General features: G+C 36.5%; 1 protein-coding gene across 8 annotated transcripts in view; it reads left to right on the plus strand.

Annotated features, from left to right (window-relative positions):
* Nucleotides 1-17,049, plus strand: part of BIRC6 (baculoviral IAP repeat containing 6) — a 212,862-nt gene that overhangs the window by 167,556 nt on the left and 28,257 nt on the right. For all 8 annotated transcript variants that reach the window (XM_025260851.3, XM_025260853.3, XM_025260852.3 and 5 more), the window contains one exon: nucleotides 4,914-5,124. In XM_025260851.3, the coding sequence (XP_025116636.3) occupies nucleotides 4,914-5,124 (211 nt within the window). The remainder of the gene's footprint in view (nucleotides 1-4,913; nucleotides 5,125-17,049) is intronic.

A 17,049-nucleotide genomic window follows, 5' to 3' on the forward strand; every position in this document is an offset into this window, starting at 1 on the left:
ATTGATAGCTTCTGCCAGTAATAAGCCAAGCAGTAAATGTTTCCCACTTTTTCTTAGAATTATTTTCAGCTTTTATACTTGCTGAATTGTGTTTCATGAAAAAATGACTAATCTCTATGGTTATGTCTTACAAATTTCTTCTCACCAACCTTTACCCTATGCTGTTTCTTTCCAGCAATTTGAATATCATTTTCCCCACTGAAATGTTTTTTCATATACAGAAAATGGGAATTTTATTCTTTTACCAAGTACTGGTTACTCCTTTCAAAACATAACATTCTCTAACTGAAATAATTATATAGCAGTGTCACACGCCTGTATCTGTAGTTGTTGATGGTAAATTCCAAGGTATATTTCAAGCATTGCATAATTCAACCAACAGGTCCGAGGATCCAAAGGATAGTGACTTGACTTGCTTGGTTAGGGTAAGCAGTAAATTGAAATATGCACGTGGCACGTGCTGAGTGAAGAAGTTGCTGTAAGCCATTTGCAGGCGGGGCATTGTGTGGCAGTGCTGTGGTGCTGCTCTTCTTTGTCAGCCTAGTGACATTTAATTCTGGAGTAATGATGGCGTGTGCTGTGTAAAACGACACCTGAGGGTTTTCTGATGAAGCTCTGTGTGGCAAAATAGAGAATTACGGAATTCAGGATTGAAACACTTGGTGTATTTTGTACTCATCTGTATTTTATCATTAAGAAACTGTTAGGTTTATTGACTCATTTTGTTTGCTGACTACCCAGACATGTTATTTTAAAAGTGCCTGTCTTAAAAAGAGAGGAAAAATTAGCTCTCCCTTAGCTTTCCAGATTCCCCTTCCTGGAGATATTCAGAAATAAGTCTTAAAAATAAAACATGAATAATGTAAATCAGATATGAATAACCATTTTTCAGGTTCTAGACATAGCATGGATTGCTGTATGCATTGATATCTGGGTGGAATGTGACATTAAAATGAGAACACTTGTTTATGTAACTGACTGTTGTCAAGAAAGTGGAAATATATAAAAGCTTCATTTTTTTTAAGCTGAAAATTTGTCATAAGAAATGATATAGTACTGAAATTTATTTCATGTTCTTTGTAAATCAGGCCCATAAATGTATGTCTCACTTGTCTTTACTATTCTCAGTCTCATTATCCACTGCCTGTTACCTTGCCTCCACAGCTTTTACTTCTGTCCCTCCTTGATATGAAGAGACTATCTTAGCTTTCCGTAGTTTAAGATTCCTAGTTGGAATCTACTTAGTTGAATAAAATAAACACCAGTACATAAAAGGAAGTATCATGTTTCACTTAACTTAGAAGAGCTTTCTTACTTTCTCTGTGGCTGTTTATTTCCAGATTTTAAACTTTTAAAAAATTTGCGTGTTTGTCAGATTCTTTTCCCCACTGTCTTCTGTATTGAGTTTTAGCAGGTAGGCTGTCCTCAGCTTTATTAGGCTAATGGAGAAGTAGCTTCTCATTTTGTGGCGGTTTTTTTGTTGTTCTTGATAACTTTATAACCATTTATTTAAAAAGAAACATCAGTGTGTCTTGAATTACTTATATTGTTGTATAATTTTATGTAAAATTTAGATAGTTTATTTTTAAATTGTTAGACTAATGTTTTAAAAAATTAATCAGTAGACTAAGATTTTTAAAGGAGCTTTGAGTTTACAGAAAACTGAGCAGATGCCCCTCCACTCACAGTGTCCTGTTACTTACATCTTGATTAGTGTGGTGTGTATGTGTGCTCAGTTGTGTCTGGCTCTTTGTGAGCCCATGGACTTGTGGCCCGCCAGACTCCTCTGTCCGTGGATTTTCCCAGCAGGGATACTGGAGTGGGTTGCCATTTCCCTCTCCAGGGCATCTTCCCGATCCAGGGATTGAACCAGCGCCTCCTGCTTTGGCAGGCAGATTCTTTACCCCTGAGCCACCTGATAGTCTATGTTAGTTGGTACATGGTACAGTACGTTGATGAGCTAACAGTGACGTGTTTTTCACTGAAGTCAGTGTATTAGAGTTTGCTCTGGTTACACGGCCTGTGGGTTTCGACAGACGCCTGGTATGTGTGCGTCACCATTGCAGCGTCATACAGTGTCATTAGTTTCCCTGCCCTAAGAAACTCTGTGTGTTCCGTGTATTCATTGCACCCGCTCGCTCTCTCCCCAGTGAAACGTCTAGTGACCACTGATCCTTTTGCTGGCTCCATAGTTTTTCCCTTTTCAGAATGTCATTAGTTGGAACCTTGCACTGTAAACCTGTTCAGATTGGCTTCTTTTACTAAGGAGTATTGTATGCATTTAAGTTTCCTCCATGTCTTTTCTCAGTTTTGTAGCTCATTTCTTTTTTTTGCAGAATAATATTCCATTGTATGGTTATACAACAGTTTGTTTATCCAGTGACCTTTTGATAAACATCTTGGCTGTTTCCAGTTTGGGGAAGTTAAGAACAAAGCTGCTACAAACCTTCCTGTACACATTTTGTTATCATTTCTGTTCCATTGATCTATTTGTCTTTCACCAGTATTACATTCTTTTGATTATTGTAGCTTTGTAGTAAGCTTTCAAGTCTGATTCTGTCAGTCCTTCAATTTTGTTCTTCTTCAGTGTTTACTTATTTGATAGACATTTGAGTTGTTTATGGAGAAGGCAGGGGCAACCCACTCCAGTACTTTTGGTTATTGTGAATAATGCTTCAGTGAACGTGAGTGTATAAGTACTATTTTCGTTCCTCCTCTCTTTTTTTTTTTTGTTCCTCCTTTCAATTGCTTTGGGTTTTTACTTAGGAGTGGAAGTGCTGGTTCACATGGTAATAAGTTATTTCTTTACTTTTTAAAGTTATTTTTTTACTTTTACAGCGATCTTAGTGCATGTAAAATGGCAGATTACTCATGGTGGTTTTGATTTGCATTTCCCTGATGACTAATGACAGTGTGTTTATTGGCCATTTATATATCATTTTTGGAGAATTACCTATTCAGATCCTCTGTTTCATAAGTGAGGCCTAGGCAGAAGGAAGTATCTGTCATAGAATATGGGCATATAAAATAATGTCAAATTCATTATCACTTTGCATGTCCACCTGTTTACCTAAGTCTAGCCTTTTCATATCCTCACAAATATTAATGTTGTGTTTTATGCCCATCAATTAACTTTGGTTTGTTTTTTATAACTTTGGATTTTAACTTGAATTTCCTGAAAACTATAGTGTACTATGTTATAGTATAGAGTTATAATAAGAAGTAGCATTAGGTCATAAATTAAAAAAGAAGCTTTAAATATAACCAGATATATGGCTCAGTGGTAAATAATCTGCCTGCCAGTGCAAGAGATACAGAAGACACAGGTTCAATCCCTGGGTTGGGAAGATCCCTGGAGAAGGAAATGGCGCCCACCCTAGTATCCTTGCCTAGAAAATCTCATGGACAGAGGAGCCTAGTGGGCTACACAGTCCATGGGGTCACAAAGAGTTGGACAGGATTGAGTGAGCATGTGCACATGCAAATTTTATGTTTAAAGATGGAGGGTAAAATTTCAAGTAAGTAAAGAAAGAATGAACAGTCATACTTTTTACCCCTGTTCTCTGCATCATTATTGGAAGGTGTGAAACAAGGGCCTGCTCCTCCATAACTCTGAACAGCTCACTGTTTGTCTCCACATTACCAGAACTAATTTTTTAAGCCAACCCTTTACATACCTTGCCAAACAAAGTCCAGAATTCCTGGATGAGGCCTCATCCCTCCCCGTATCTAACCACAGTATAGTGCTGTGGGCAGTTAGACAATTTCTTCCTCAAGCCGGTACTCCCTAATTCTCCTTCCCTGTTTCAATCTTCTATTTAGCATTCAATGTACTTAGTAATGTCTAAAAAAATTTTTACTCACTGGTCTTCTGTACCTTGAATGTAAGCTACATGAAGGCAAGGATTTTTGGTTGTATTATTCACTGCTATATTCCCAGCCTGTCCACCAGTAGGTTTTCAGTAAATAATTAAAGAATAACTAACATAATAAATAATAAACAGTTATGGATTAACTTTGTTCAGTAACTGCTATTGGAAAAATGTTGTTAGGTCCTTAACTCACATGATTCACAAAAGGAAATTCCACTTGGGAGGAAGCCACAAACCTAACAAAACAGCTTATAAAAGTTTCAAAAGCAATACATGTTCTTAGAGCATGGAATCCACTGTTAGACGCATGTAGTTTTAAGAAAGAAATTGATTTGATTTGTAGCTGACAACTAAAAGCTACCACTGTCAACTTTCTTTTTTCCCTAACAAGTTGATTTATTGAATTTTGCTTTTGGTAAACTCTGGCTGTATCATTCTGTTTTACCTAAGATACAATGGTTTCCTTTCAATTTAATTTGAAAAATATATTTCCATGTCATACTAATAAATGTACTTACTGCCCTAATATATTATTTGGACTGTTTAATTATTTTTATCTGTGATATAACTGAGTAGTTACTTGGGACTTCGCTGGTGATCCAGTGGTTAAGTATCTACCTTCCAATACAGCGGACACGAGTTCAATCTCTGGTTGGGGAACTAAGATCCCACATGCCGTAGGGCCGCTAAGCCTGAGCACTGCAGCTAGAGAACGCCAGCACCACAGCTGCTGAGCCTGTGTTCCACAATGAAAGAAGCCCATACAGTGCAACAAAGACCCAGCACAGCCAAAAACAAGTAGCAAATTGCTTACTTAAATTTCTTGCTATCTCCCAACTCTGTGCCATGTTCATTTTGTTGTTGTTTTTCCCTAAAAGTGCCTGTTGTAGTCTATACATTGATGCTTCACAAACTTCTTCAGTCCATTTACCAACCTACCAATTAATCTCAAGATTAAAGTAGAAGCTACATTGCTGTGGACTTAACTTTTATATTGCACGTGTGCTCATTTTATACTTTTCCTCTCTTCCTTCTTAACAGTTCTCGACATGGCAAGACATGTGCCACTCTATCGCGCTCTGCTAGAACTGCTCCGGGCCATTGCTTCCTGTACGTGCATGGTGCCCCTATTGTTGCCTCTTTCTACAGAGAATGGTGAAGAGGAAGAAGAACAGTCAGAGTGTCAAACTTCCGTTGGTACATTATTAGCCAAAATGAAGACCTGTGTTGATACCTACACCAATCGTTTAAGGTACTTTTCATTTCTTTTGACCTCGGCTTTTACGATCTTTTTTAAAAATAACTTTGTTCATTAAAAAAAAAATGATATATGCTGATTAAATACACATATGCATGAACTATAAATAAAACTATGAAGAAAAAGTATCCACCAAATCCTACACTTAAGTGTTTATTCATAGTGGCTTATCAGACATTTCCACCTGATATCTGATAGCTGTAGGTGGAGTTTTTGTTAAATGTTATCACATTGTACATATTATACAAATAGATGCTAGTTTCACTCAATATTGAGGTGGAAGACACCTTCACTCTCAGTAAATACATATTGCTAATATTGTTCTTAATATTTATGATTATGCATTGTGTATAGATGCTGTATTTTACCTTCCCATCTTTTCGTGGACATTTGGGTTGTTTCTAATTTGTAACAACTTCTTACATCTCTTGGGATTTGTAGAAATCTCTGCAGAGTAGATTCTTAGAATTAGAACTGTTGGATTTATGGATTACTACTATTTCGTTTTGATACATACGTTATAATTTATGCTCTAATGTTTTTGAGAAGAGGATTTATTTGTTGGAGTTATAATAAAGTTAGTATTTTATCTTCACAGAAAATTGAATTTTTAAATGAATCTTTGGTTTAAGTTTATACCTTGCTAGAAATCAGATGAGTTCTCTCATCAAAAAACTTTAAAAATAACCTTTTCCTGGTTAACTTTTTCCATTCTCTTAGCAGAATCTGTCTAGTGGTTGTCAGTTTCACTTAAAAGAGATGGCATAAATTCTGATGTTTGCATAAAAATTCAGAATTAGGCTAGAGGAAGTTTATTCCTTTCTTAGTCGTATTTTGAATCTGTTAATCATCTTTTTCATCTTGGCAATATGTTTGTCTTACCTGTTCTCACTTGATTTTTTAATAACGTAAAATTTGAGAATCACAGAACATCAAATGTTGTCAGAGAATTGGTCATTGGAGGAATGGCAGCCTTCATTTCTAAGAAGAAATCAACTTCTCAGATTATCCTGACTGTTAGCTTTATTGTACTCTCATTATTACTTCAGAAACCGGTGGCTCACTGCCAGGCAATAAGAATAGAGAGGAGATTAAAGAAGTGCCAGTTGGTAGCAATATAAAAAGATGTAGGTTCATACTCTTTCGAGGGAAGGAAAATATAAAAGTACATTTTCTTTGATAGTGTGAGGTTTTTTCTGTTGTAGAGAAGAAAATAATACTGTCATTGGTCTCATGTTTCATTACAGCAAAAGTCTTCCTAACTGGTAACCTAGGCAGCTAACATAATTATACAAAAATAATGTGGCATTATCAGACTAAAGGTTTGATATTCTTTTCTAATTGAGCTAAGTTACTGGATTGTTTACAATTAGATTGCCTTTCTTGCTACTTTATTGTATATAAATTAATGTATATCCTGTTCTTGAATTAATGTATATACTGTTCATATAACATGCAGTATAATTTTTTTAAACTGCATAAAATGTGTTAAGTAATGATTGACTACAAAAATTTAATTGCAGAGAAGGATAACTGAATTTCATTTAATAGGAACTCTTTATTTTTCTACTTGGTTACCTGGAAAAAGATATTTTTCAAAATCTTTCAATAACAAAAAAAATGACACTTCAAACTTCTAAATTCTGTACCAGCAAAACATGCATGTAAAGATCATAATGACTGTTCCCAGAGATCATTTCATTTTTTATTTTATCTTTACAGTAACCTTGTGCAGTTAACTTTTTAAAAGCTGTTTTACTGACAAACACTGACAGAGAGTTTTACATAGAGTTTGAATATGCTTCATGAAGATCCCTCATGGTATCTGTTATTTTTTTACATAGGTATAAAATACAGCCTCTGTTAGAAAAAGAAGCCAACAAAGATGTACATATTATAACATTCTTTCTTTCCTTTCAAACTTTTGGCACCTTGAGAACTCATTTTCTGCTTCCCAGAAGGGAAAATCTGCTCTTCAGCCTGTCAAAACTTAAGATACACTTCTTTTCATATTTTCATCAGTATAGAACTCTAATAAAGTGAACAGTATAGTCCAATTTCTTGCGAAGTTTATACTCACTGAAGGTGACCTAAATTCATTTTTAACACTGTTTCAAGATGCAAAGCTTCCCCCTCCCCCTCCCTTCTACCTGCCTACCCAACCTCCAAGTGTGTTTATAAAAAACAACACAAAACCGGGATACTCAGAAGAGAATGGTCAAGGCAAATATGTTCTGTTTACGTATCATTTTTAGAGTATTGTTTTAGTGCTTCATCAGGTTTGTAGTTACGATTTTGAAAGTACTGTTTAAGTGTACCACAGCTCAGAACATTTTTATATTATTTTTGTCTCTTTTTCTCAGTAAGAAATCAGTGGGGAGGGTGCTGTGCCTGTGGGTGATTCTTTGTGAAGTCCTGGCCACGTCTGTACCTGGGGGCTCTGGGAAAAAAATGTTAGGGTAAATAAAGTAGATCTATTTAGTAGACATACTAGTTTACTAATTATGTTCATGTATTAATTGTATATTGCCTTTCTTTTGTCTTGCTATTTCTCATTTGTTACTCTTTGTTTTTCCTTTCTTAAAGCCAAGTTTACATAAAAGGCATGCATTTTATTTTTCCTTCCAAATGAAATTTTACTTTAGCACTCTTTGGTCATCTTAGATAAAGAAAAAACAGATTCTCTTTGTAATTTGCAGGACTCTAGATGATAACTGTGCTTACATGTAATAATTTACATTGAAATTGTTTTCTCTATATATGTTATACTTACAGTTTTTATATTTTGTGGATGAAGGGGATTAAAATATTTTGCCCAAGTCCAAAGTTTACTTTCACAGGTTGGAATAACCTAATTAAGATTATACTGTCTTGAGGACAGTACATAAACTCAGCTAATGTTGATCTCAAAACTTAAAAGAATGATGGAGATGATGTAGGTTTGCTGGCTGTCCCGCCTCAAGCCTGAAACTTTCTATAAGAGGAAATAGGAGAATATTATTAAGACATTAAAAAGGCAGATCACTTATCTTTCTTTTATCTAATTTGTGTTTTAGAAACTTGCAGTTATATTCAGATAGGGGAGATCTCGCTTAGTCACAAGAGCATGACTGATTTTGTTCCTTCAACAGATGTTTATTGAATGTTCCTCAGAGCATAACAGGAAAATTAGGCCTTTTTCCAAGGGGCTGACAAATAATGTGGGAAACAATAATTAGTTTTAATAACAAGTACATGATATATGGAAAATTTAACACATTATTGGAGCATCAAATCAGTTTTGGAAACCCAAAGAATATGTAAGAATTGGCTAAATAAGAGGTGCAGGAACTGGTATACTAGACTGTGTGAGGAAGGTTTGCGAAAATTCAGGAAAATGTAAAGAATGAAGAAGTTTGATGTGCCTGGGTGTCCTTTGGGTGGGAGGTAGGGGTAGGAAATGAGGCTGGAGAGGAAAACGGCAGCTTGAAGAACTTCATAGTTGTGCTGTGTTGTGCTTAATCTCTCAGTTGTGTCCATCTCTTTGCAACCCCATGGACTGTAACCCACCAGGCTCCTCTGTCCACGGGGATTCTCCCAGGTATGAGTTCTGGAGTGGGTTGCCATGCCCTCCTCCAGGGGATCCTCCCAACCCAGGGATCAAGCCCAGGTCTCCCACATTGCAGGCGGATTCTTTACCAACTTAACCATCAGGGAAGCCCAACTTCATTAGGTATCTGTTTTTAGATGTGATGAAAGGGTTTTCAGCGGAAATCTATTCAGATTTGCATTATAATAAAAGATCGGCTTGCAGTGTAGCAGAATGGTGGGGTGGGAGTTAGAAGACTGAATTAAGAGACTTTCTTCCTTTCTGTCTTGACAGTTGAGCTGTGTGTGTCCTCTCCCATCCTGCTGTTCTGGGACTGAGGATTTGAGTCCATTAGGATTCTTGCTCTAATATTGTGGACTTTATAAAGACAGTTCCTGGGTAGAAATACTTTCTATGATTCAGATGTTTGACTTTATAAAAGCAATAATGTTAAGCCAGGCTTTAAATTAATTATTAACTACATTATTCTGCCTATGTGTTAATATCAGTGACTGCAAATTTATCCCTAGGGATCTCCTTCAAAAAGTGCAAGTGCTACAGGATAAATGGTTTCCTTTGTTAGTATACAAGAATCTGAAGTCTGTAATCCTATGCAGAAAATTTCCAGTACTAATCCTACTGGGTTGTTTTACTGAAGACAGAAAACGATCATCTGTTGGCTTGAAAGAGACTAAGAATCATTAGCAGAGATTCTAAAATCTTTTTCTTTTTTTTCGGTTTTCGGCCATGCTGGATCTTTGTTCCTGCACAGGCTCTTTCTCTAGGTGAGGCGAGTGGGGGCCACTCTCTGGCTGTGGTGCGCAGGCTTCTCACTGTGGTAGCTTTTCTTGTTCTGAGCGTGGGATCTAGGGCGTGCAGCCTTCAGTAGTTGTGGCACGTGGGCTCCATAGCTGCAGCTTATTTCCTTAACGCTGTCATCGAGCTACAGTTGTGTGTATGGAGAGAACTTATATGACAGTAAGTAGGCCTTAGATTTAATTTTTCTGGAACCTTGTATCTGTATTATTTTAGAACTTACTTAAATCTAAAGAGTGTCATGTAATAATGGGATTTTTCTTAATCTGATCAAATAAACCAAACCATTTTCATGGTTGAAAATTGAAGGAAATTTTTCTTGGTAGAAATTCTTGTCAGAGCTTCAACATTATGAGGAAGAACTTTCAAATCTTGTACCACCTGTGCTTTTGGTAGAATCTTTCTTTAGATCAGGTAATTTAATTAAACCAAACATTTATTTAAAGAGGAAATTTCAAATTACTAACATATCAGAAGAACCAGTATCAACTGCCAAAAGTAAGTCAGTATCATTTGCCATCATTTGGCAAAAAAAAAAAAAAAGTGTTAACGTGAATGCACTGAATCCTTAAAAAGTTAGTGTCTGACTCCAATGTCTGGCCTGTTTTCTGTTTTAAGAAAGAAGATTTAGCAAATAAGTAGTTACCAAAGGCTTACTGAGACCTTTCTTTTCATTGGTAAAAGACTCTCATTTTCTCACTCTTAATTCAGTTGACTAATACTGTGTCTAATTGCCACTTAATGTTTTCTCATGCTTTGGGAAACTCTATTAATAGGATATATCTTCCAGTCCTCTAAAAGTAATGGCATTTTGCAAACAAAAACTAACAAAATTTAAAAGGAATAGGACCCTGTCCATTCATGGTCTTAGTCTTCTGCCTTTTGCATGCTAAGTCGCTTCAGCTGTGTCCAACTTTTTGCGACCCTATGGACTGTACCCTGTCAGGCTCCCTGTCCATGAGATTCTCCGGGCAAGAATACTGTAGTGAGTTTCCATGCCCTCCTCCAGGGGATTTTCCCAACCCAGGGATCAAACTCGTGTCTCTTATGTCTCCTGCATTGGCAGGCACGTTCTTGACCACTAGCGCCACCTGGGAAGCCCTCTTCTGCCTTTTATCAGTGTTTAATTGGGAGAAACTAAAGTTAGCAGAAGCCAAGCTAGCCGAGCTTTTGTTTTATATGTGGCCGCAATTTAGAGTGGTGTTTTGGTTCTCATCCTCACCTTAAGATTTTCACAAAGAATAGCTTGTTCTTAACTTAACATGCTTCTCTTTTTATTTTTCACTTTCCTACTCACTAAGATACCCAGTGTCCCCCTCTGGCTTCTCATTGTCTGCGTAGTGAAGCATTTTATAACTACATCTGTTATGATGTTCCAGGATTTTGTTCTTCTTCTTCAAGGCAGACTTCTTATTTCAGAATACTCTCCTGGGTTATTAAAATTTATATAAAGAAGCAAATTATCCTTCAGTCTTTCATGGGGGCACTTGTACTTTAATAAAGAATAACTCAGGTAATGCTTGAGTGAAGGAATGTAGTGGAGATATATTAGTTGTGTTGCCTTCTTTCACGTGGTCTGCTGAGGAGTAGAAGTAGACTGGGTAGAACCAATACTGCATTACAACCATATTAACAAACTGTCTGTACATCCAAAGGCTTCAGTAAGAATGACTGCTTAGAGGAGAAACTGAGCTGGCACAGTGGAACAACACCATGCAACTGAATGCCTTTTAAAGCTGTTAGTTCTGTAATTAGGAGTTTTTGCTGTCATATGTAATAACATATGAGATAATTATATATGCATGTAATATGTACACAAATACATATATCTGAAAAGTACCTTCTGACTTTTACTATTTGAAATAATAGACTATAAGATATGTTTCAGACTTTCTCGATTATAATTATACCTTAATAATAAAATTATTATCACTTGTGGGTGAGGATTAGTTTGGTGACTGATAATTACAGTACTCTGATGAGGTTGGTGTAAAGAAGAGCTCTATTCAAGGAATAGTTGTACTTCTAGTTTATTATGTTCATCTTTCCTGGCAAGATTAACCTGTTGACATGGCAAAGTGGCAACTAGGAGTAATTTATTGTGATTTAGTCTGTCTTTAAAAAAGTTGTTAAATATTTACTATACAAATTGCTTCAAGAACTTCCTAAAGATGACAATATTTTAATATTGTTTTATTCACAAGTCTATAGTTTTACTGTCTACACCTCTCCTAAAAAGTCCTCTCTCAAGATTCACAATTTGCAGTAACTATATAAAGTTAATTTGAATCTAATAGTTAATATAAATAAACTGATTGACATTGTTGTTGCCTGATTATATTAATAAGCATTTATATTAAGACAAATCAGAGATAACAGTCTGTAGAATTCTCCAGGCCAGAACAGTGGAGTATGTAGCCTTTCCCTTCTCCAGGGGATCTTCCCAACCCAGGGATTAAACCCAGGTCTCTCGTGTTGCAGGCAGATTCTTTACCAGCTGAGCCATCAGGGAAGCCCAGGAGTACTGCAGTGGGTAGCTTATCCCTTCTCCAGCGGATCTTCCCAACCCAGGAGTCAAACTGGGGTCTCCTGCATTGCAGGCAGATTCTTCACCAACTGAGCTATCACGGAAGCCCTGAAATATCCATGGAATTCTCCAGGCCAGAATACTGGAGTGTGTAACCATTCCCATTTCCAAAGGATCTTCCCAACCCTGGGATCAAACCCAGGTTTCTTTGCAGGTGAATTCTTTACCAGCTGAACCACAAGGGAAACGCAACATTCCTTTAGAAAACACTAAAGACTAGGCGAAGTGTATTACTTCAATATAGATATGTTTTACGTTCAGCACTTTGCATCTTTTGTCTAAAACAGACAAGATTTAGATAGTTAATTATTTAAGGATCTTTTCAGCAATTCATTTTTTCTGAATATATAACATGTTTTGTACACCTGTTTTACACAGTTTTGAAAACATAACTGTCCTATAAGCATAAATGTAATTTTCTACTTTGGCCATTTTCTAACATCATCTCTTATTTAAAATTTGAACAAATTGGAACTTTTCAGGTTGCTGTCATAAGGAAATTTTGCCCTTTTTTGCCAATTCTTATTCAATTGAATTTTTTTATAATAATTTGAACAAAAATGGGGAAGTGGTTGACTTAAATATTGGTTCTAATTAATTTCATTTGCCTCAATAACATTAAGTAGTTTTCAGTTCAGTCGCTCAGTCATGTCTGACTCTTTGTGACCCCATGGACTGCAGCACGCCAGGCTTCCCAGTCCATCACCAACTCCAAGAGCTTGCTCAAACTCATGTCCATCGAGTCAGTGATGCCATCCACCATCTTATGCTCTGTTATCCCTTCTCCTCCTGTCTTCAGTCTTTTCAGGCATCAGGGTCTTTTCCAGTGAGTCATTTGTTCCCATCAGGTGGCCAAAGTACTGGAGTTTTAGCTTCAGCATCAGCCCTTCCAATGAATATTCAGGGCTGATTTCCATTGGGATTGACTGGTGGATCTCCCTGAGGTCCAAGGATTCTCAAGAGTCTTCTCCAACACCGCAGTACAAAAGCATCAATTCTTTGGCACTCAGCTTTATAGTCCAGTTCTCACATCCATACATGACCACTGGAAAAACCATAACTTTGACTAGATGGGCCTTTGTTGGCAAAGTAATGTCTCTGCTTTTCAATACTCTATCTAGGTTGATCATAGCTTTTCTTCAAGTAGCAGGTGTCTTAATTTCATGGCTGCAGTCACCATCTGCAGTGATTTTGGAGCCCCCAAAAATAAACTGCCGCTGTTTCTATTGTTTCCCCTTCTGTTTGCCATGAAGTGATGGGACTGGATGCTGTGATCTTCGTTTTCTGAACACTGAGTTTTAATCCAACTTTTTCACTCTCCTCTTTCACTTTCATCAAGGTACTCTTTAGTTCTTTCTTCTCTTTCTTCCACAAGGGTGGTGTCATCTGTATATCTGAGGTTATTGGTATTTCACCCTGCAATCTTGATTGCAGTTTGTGCTTCATCCAGCCCGGCTTTTCTCATGATGTACTCTGCATATAAGTTAAATAAGCAGGGTGATAATACGTAGCCTTAACATACTCCTTTCTTGATTTGGAACCAGTCTGTTGTTCCATGTCTAGTTCTAACTGTTGCTTCTTGAGATGCATACAGATTTCTCAGGAGGCAAGTCAGGTGGTCTGGTATTCCCATCTCTTTCAGAATTTTCCACAGTTTGTTGTGATCCACACAGTCAAAGGCTTTGGCATAGTCAATAAGGCAGAAGTAGATGTTTTTCTAGAACTCTCTTGCTTTCTTGATGATCCTGTGGATGTTGGCAATTTGATCTCTGGTTCCTCTGCCTTTTCTAAATCCACCTTGAATATCTGGAAGTTCACAGTTCATGTACTGTTGAAGCCTGGCTTGTAGAATTTTGAGCATTACTTTGCTAGCGTGTTAGATGAGTGCAATTGTGCAGTAGTTTGAACATTCTTTGGTATTGTCTTTCTTTGGGATTGAAGTGAAAACTGACCTTTTCCAATCCTGTGGCCACTGCTGAATTTTTCAAATTTGCTGGCATATTGAGTGCAGCACTTTCACAGCATCATCTTTTAGGATTTGAAATAGATCAACTAGAATTCCATCACCTCTACTAGCTTTGTTCGTTAATGATGCTTCCTAAGGCCCATTTGACTTTGCATCCCCGCATGTCTGGCTCTAGGTGGGTAATCACACCATCGTGGTTGTCTGGTTCATGAAGATCTTTCTTGTATAGTTCTTCTGTGTATTCTTGCCACCTCTTCTTAATATTTTCTGCTTCTGTTAGGTCCATACCATTTCTGTCCTTTATTGATCCCATCTTTGCATGAAATGTTCCCTTGGTATCTCTAATTTTCTTGAAGAGATCTAGTCTTTCCTAGTCTATTGTTTTCCTCTATTTCTTTTCATTGATCACTGAGGAAGGCTTTCTTATCTCTCCTTGCATTTCTTTGGAACTCTGCATTCAGATGGGTATATCTTTCCTTTTCTCCTTTGCCTTTAGCTTCTCTTGTTTTCTCAGCTATTTGTGAGGCCTCCTCAGACAACCATTTTGCCTTTTTATATTTCTTTTTCTTGGGGATGGTCTTGATTACTTCCTCCTGTACAATGTCAGAAACCTTCGTCCATAGTTCTTCATGGACTGTATCAGGTCTAATCCCTTGAATCTGTTTGTCACTTCTACTGTATAACTGTAAGGGATTTGATTTAGGTCATACCTGAATGATCTAGTGATTTTCCGTTCTTTCTTCAATATAAGTCTGAATTTGGCAATAAGGAGTTCATGATCTGAGCCACAGTCAGCTCCTGGTCTTGTTTTTGCTGACTGTATAGAGCTTCTCCATCTTTGGCTGCAAAGAATATTATCAGTCTGATTTTGGTATTGATTATCTGGTGATGTCCTTGTGTAGATTCGTCTTGTGTTGTTGAAGGAGGGTGTTCACTATGACCAGTACGTTCTCTTGGCAAAACTCTGTTAGCCTTTGCCCTGCTTCATTTTGTACTCCCAAGGCCAAATTTGCCTGTTATTGCAGTTATCTCTAGACTTCCTACTTTCGCATTCCTGTTCCCTATAATGAGAAGGGCATCTCTTTTGGGTGTTAGTTCTAGAAGGTCTTGCAGGTCTTCATAGATCTGTTCAACTTCATCTTCTTCAGCATTACTGGAGCATTGAGTAGTTTATTTACTTTTATTTGAGAAATTACTCAAAAGCCACCTCTTATTAATCACTTCAATAAAAAGATCAAAGGACTTCCATAATAAAAACATTCTTTGGCCTGTCTACTGCTGTAATAAACATTTATGAAGAACAAAAAGTTAAACATTTGTCATAAAGGATAAGTAGAATTCATTCTCCAGCATAGTTTCTGAAAACTTGATCATCATAAATGTTCCATTTTTCAGGTGCCCTCAGTATAGCAATATTAACACTTTTCTTTCCTGCCTAATGCAGAGAAAATTTACCAGGTTTTCATTTATTTTATGCAATAAGTCTTAATTTCTGTTTTTTCTTTAGTTTTATAATTTGATGATTTTTGTGTTTAATACTTTTAATTTTTAGATTTACAGGCAGTGTAAGAAGTAGTTCCCTAGGGGCAAAAAGAAAGAGAGGCAATGTAGGGAGAGGCATGTGAGAATACCAGCATGTACAGAAATAGGACATAAAGGATTTTTTTTAACCTTTTTTTTTAATATAAATTCATTGATTTTAATTGGAGGCTAATTACATTATTGTATTAAGGATGTTTAAAGGTATAATCTATGTTAGATATGTGGCAAATACACTCTGTGATTAGTTGTTTATTATACATAAGATCAAGGTCACTATCACTTAAATTTTATGACAGTTACGAGAGATTAAAATCTGGTGAAAATGAATTTTCATACCTATCAGATTAGTGACTTAGTTAGATGTATTGCCTGAATTCCTTTTGTTCAGCCAGTTTGAAATAATGTGATTAGTGTAGTATTTCTATTCTAGCCTGTGTGCTTTTATTAATTTCCCTTCTTTCTAGACAATAAGCCAAACTGCTTTAAATTGTGGGTAGTTATAATACAGTATCAAATAGTTATATAAAAAAATGCAAGGAAGTAATATTGCAACATAACTTTTGTGTAGGATATACAGTCTCAACAGTTCGTAGATGTATATTATTAAGTTTTTCTGCTCTGTGTGATTAGGCAAGAGATTATTTATTTTTATTTGATAGGAAGTGAAACTGTCACTTAAAGTTTAACATTTAAAAATAATTAGGCAATAAATCTTGGATTTAGCCCCCCCAGTTTCCTGGTGCCTGTAGTGTTCATTATCAAAAACTGTATTTATGAAGAAAGCAAATTGATTGACCTGTAGTCCAGATACTTCTATTTTCATACACTGCTGGTACCTTTTACCAAAATTGTTCATTGATCATTTAGGTTTCATGCTTGTATAACAGCTAGGCTTGAGCCTTCACTGGTTCCTGGAAAACACTTAGATCAAGTATCAAAATACAGCTTATTCTGTTATTTAAGTGATTAACAGACAGAAACAAATTAAAAATTATAAATTGATGTAATACTCCTACCTCAGTAATAAAACATATGAAATGATTATTCCTTACAAGATTGCATTCAGTTCAGTTCAGTTCAGTTGCTCAGTTGTGTCTGACTCTTTGCAACCCCATGAATTGCACCATGCCAGGCCACCCTGTCCATCACCATCTCTCGAAGTTCACTCAAACTCAGTCCATCAAGTCAGTGATGCCATCCAGCCATCTCATCCTCTGTCATCCCCTTTTCCTCCTGCCCCCAATTCCTCCCAGCATCAGATAAGCATTATGTTTCTCATCAGTTTTCGTTATATTCTAGCAAAATCTCAAGCAATCTTAATAACTGAATTTGAAGTCCCTTGGTAAGTAAGATTTAGTTTGTAACAAATCTGGGCACATCACAATAAGTAACCTGTTTCATGGTATCTGTGGTTTTTAGAGCTGTAAGGGACACTGTTTA

This window comes from Bubalus bubalis, chromosome 12, assembly GCF_019923935.1.
Source record: "Bubalus bubalis isolate 160015118507 breed Murrah chromosome 12, NDDB_SH_1, whole genome shotgun sequence".
Taxonomy (NCBI): Eukaryota; Metazoa; Chordata; class Mammalia; order Artiodactyla; family Bovidae; genus Bubalus; species Bubalus bubalis.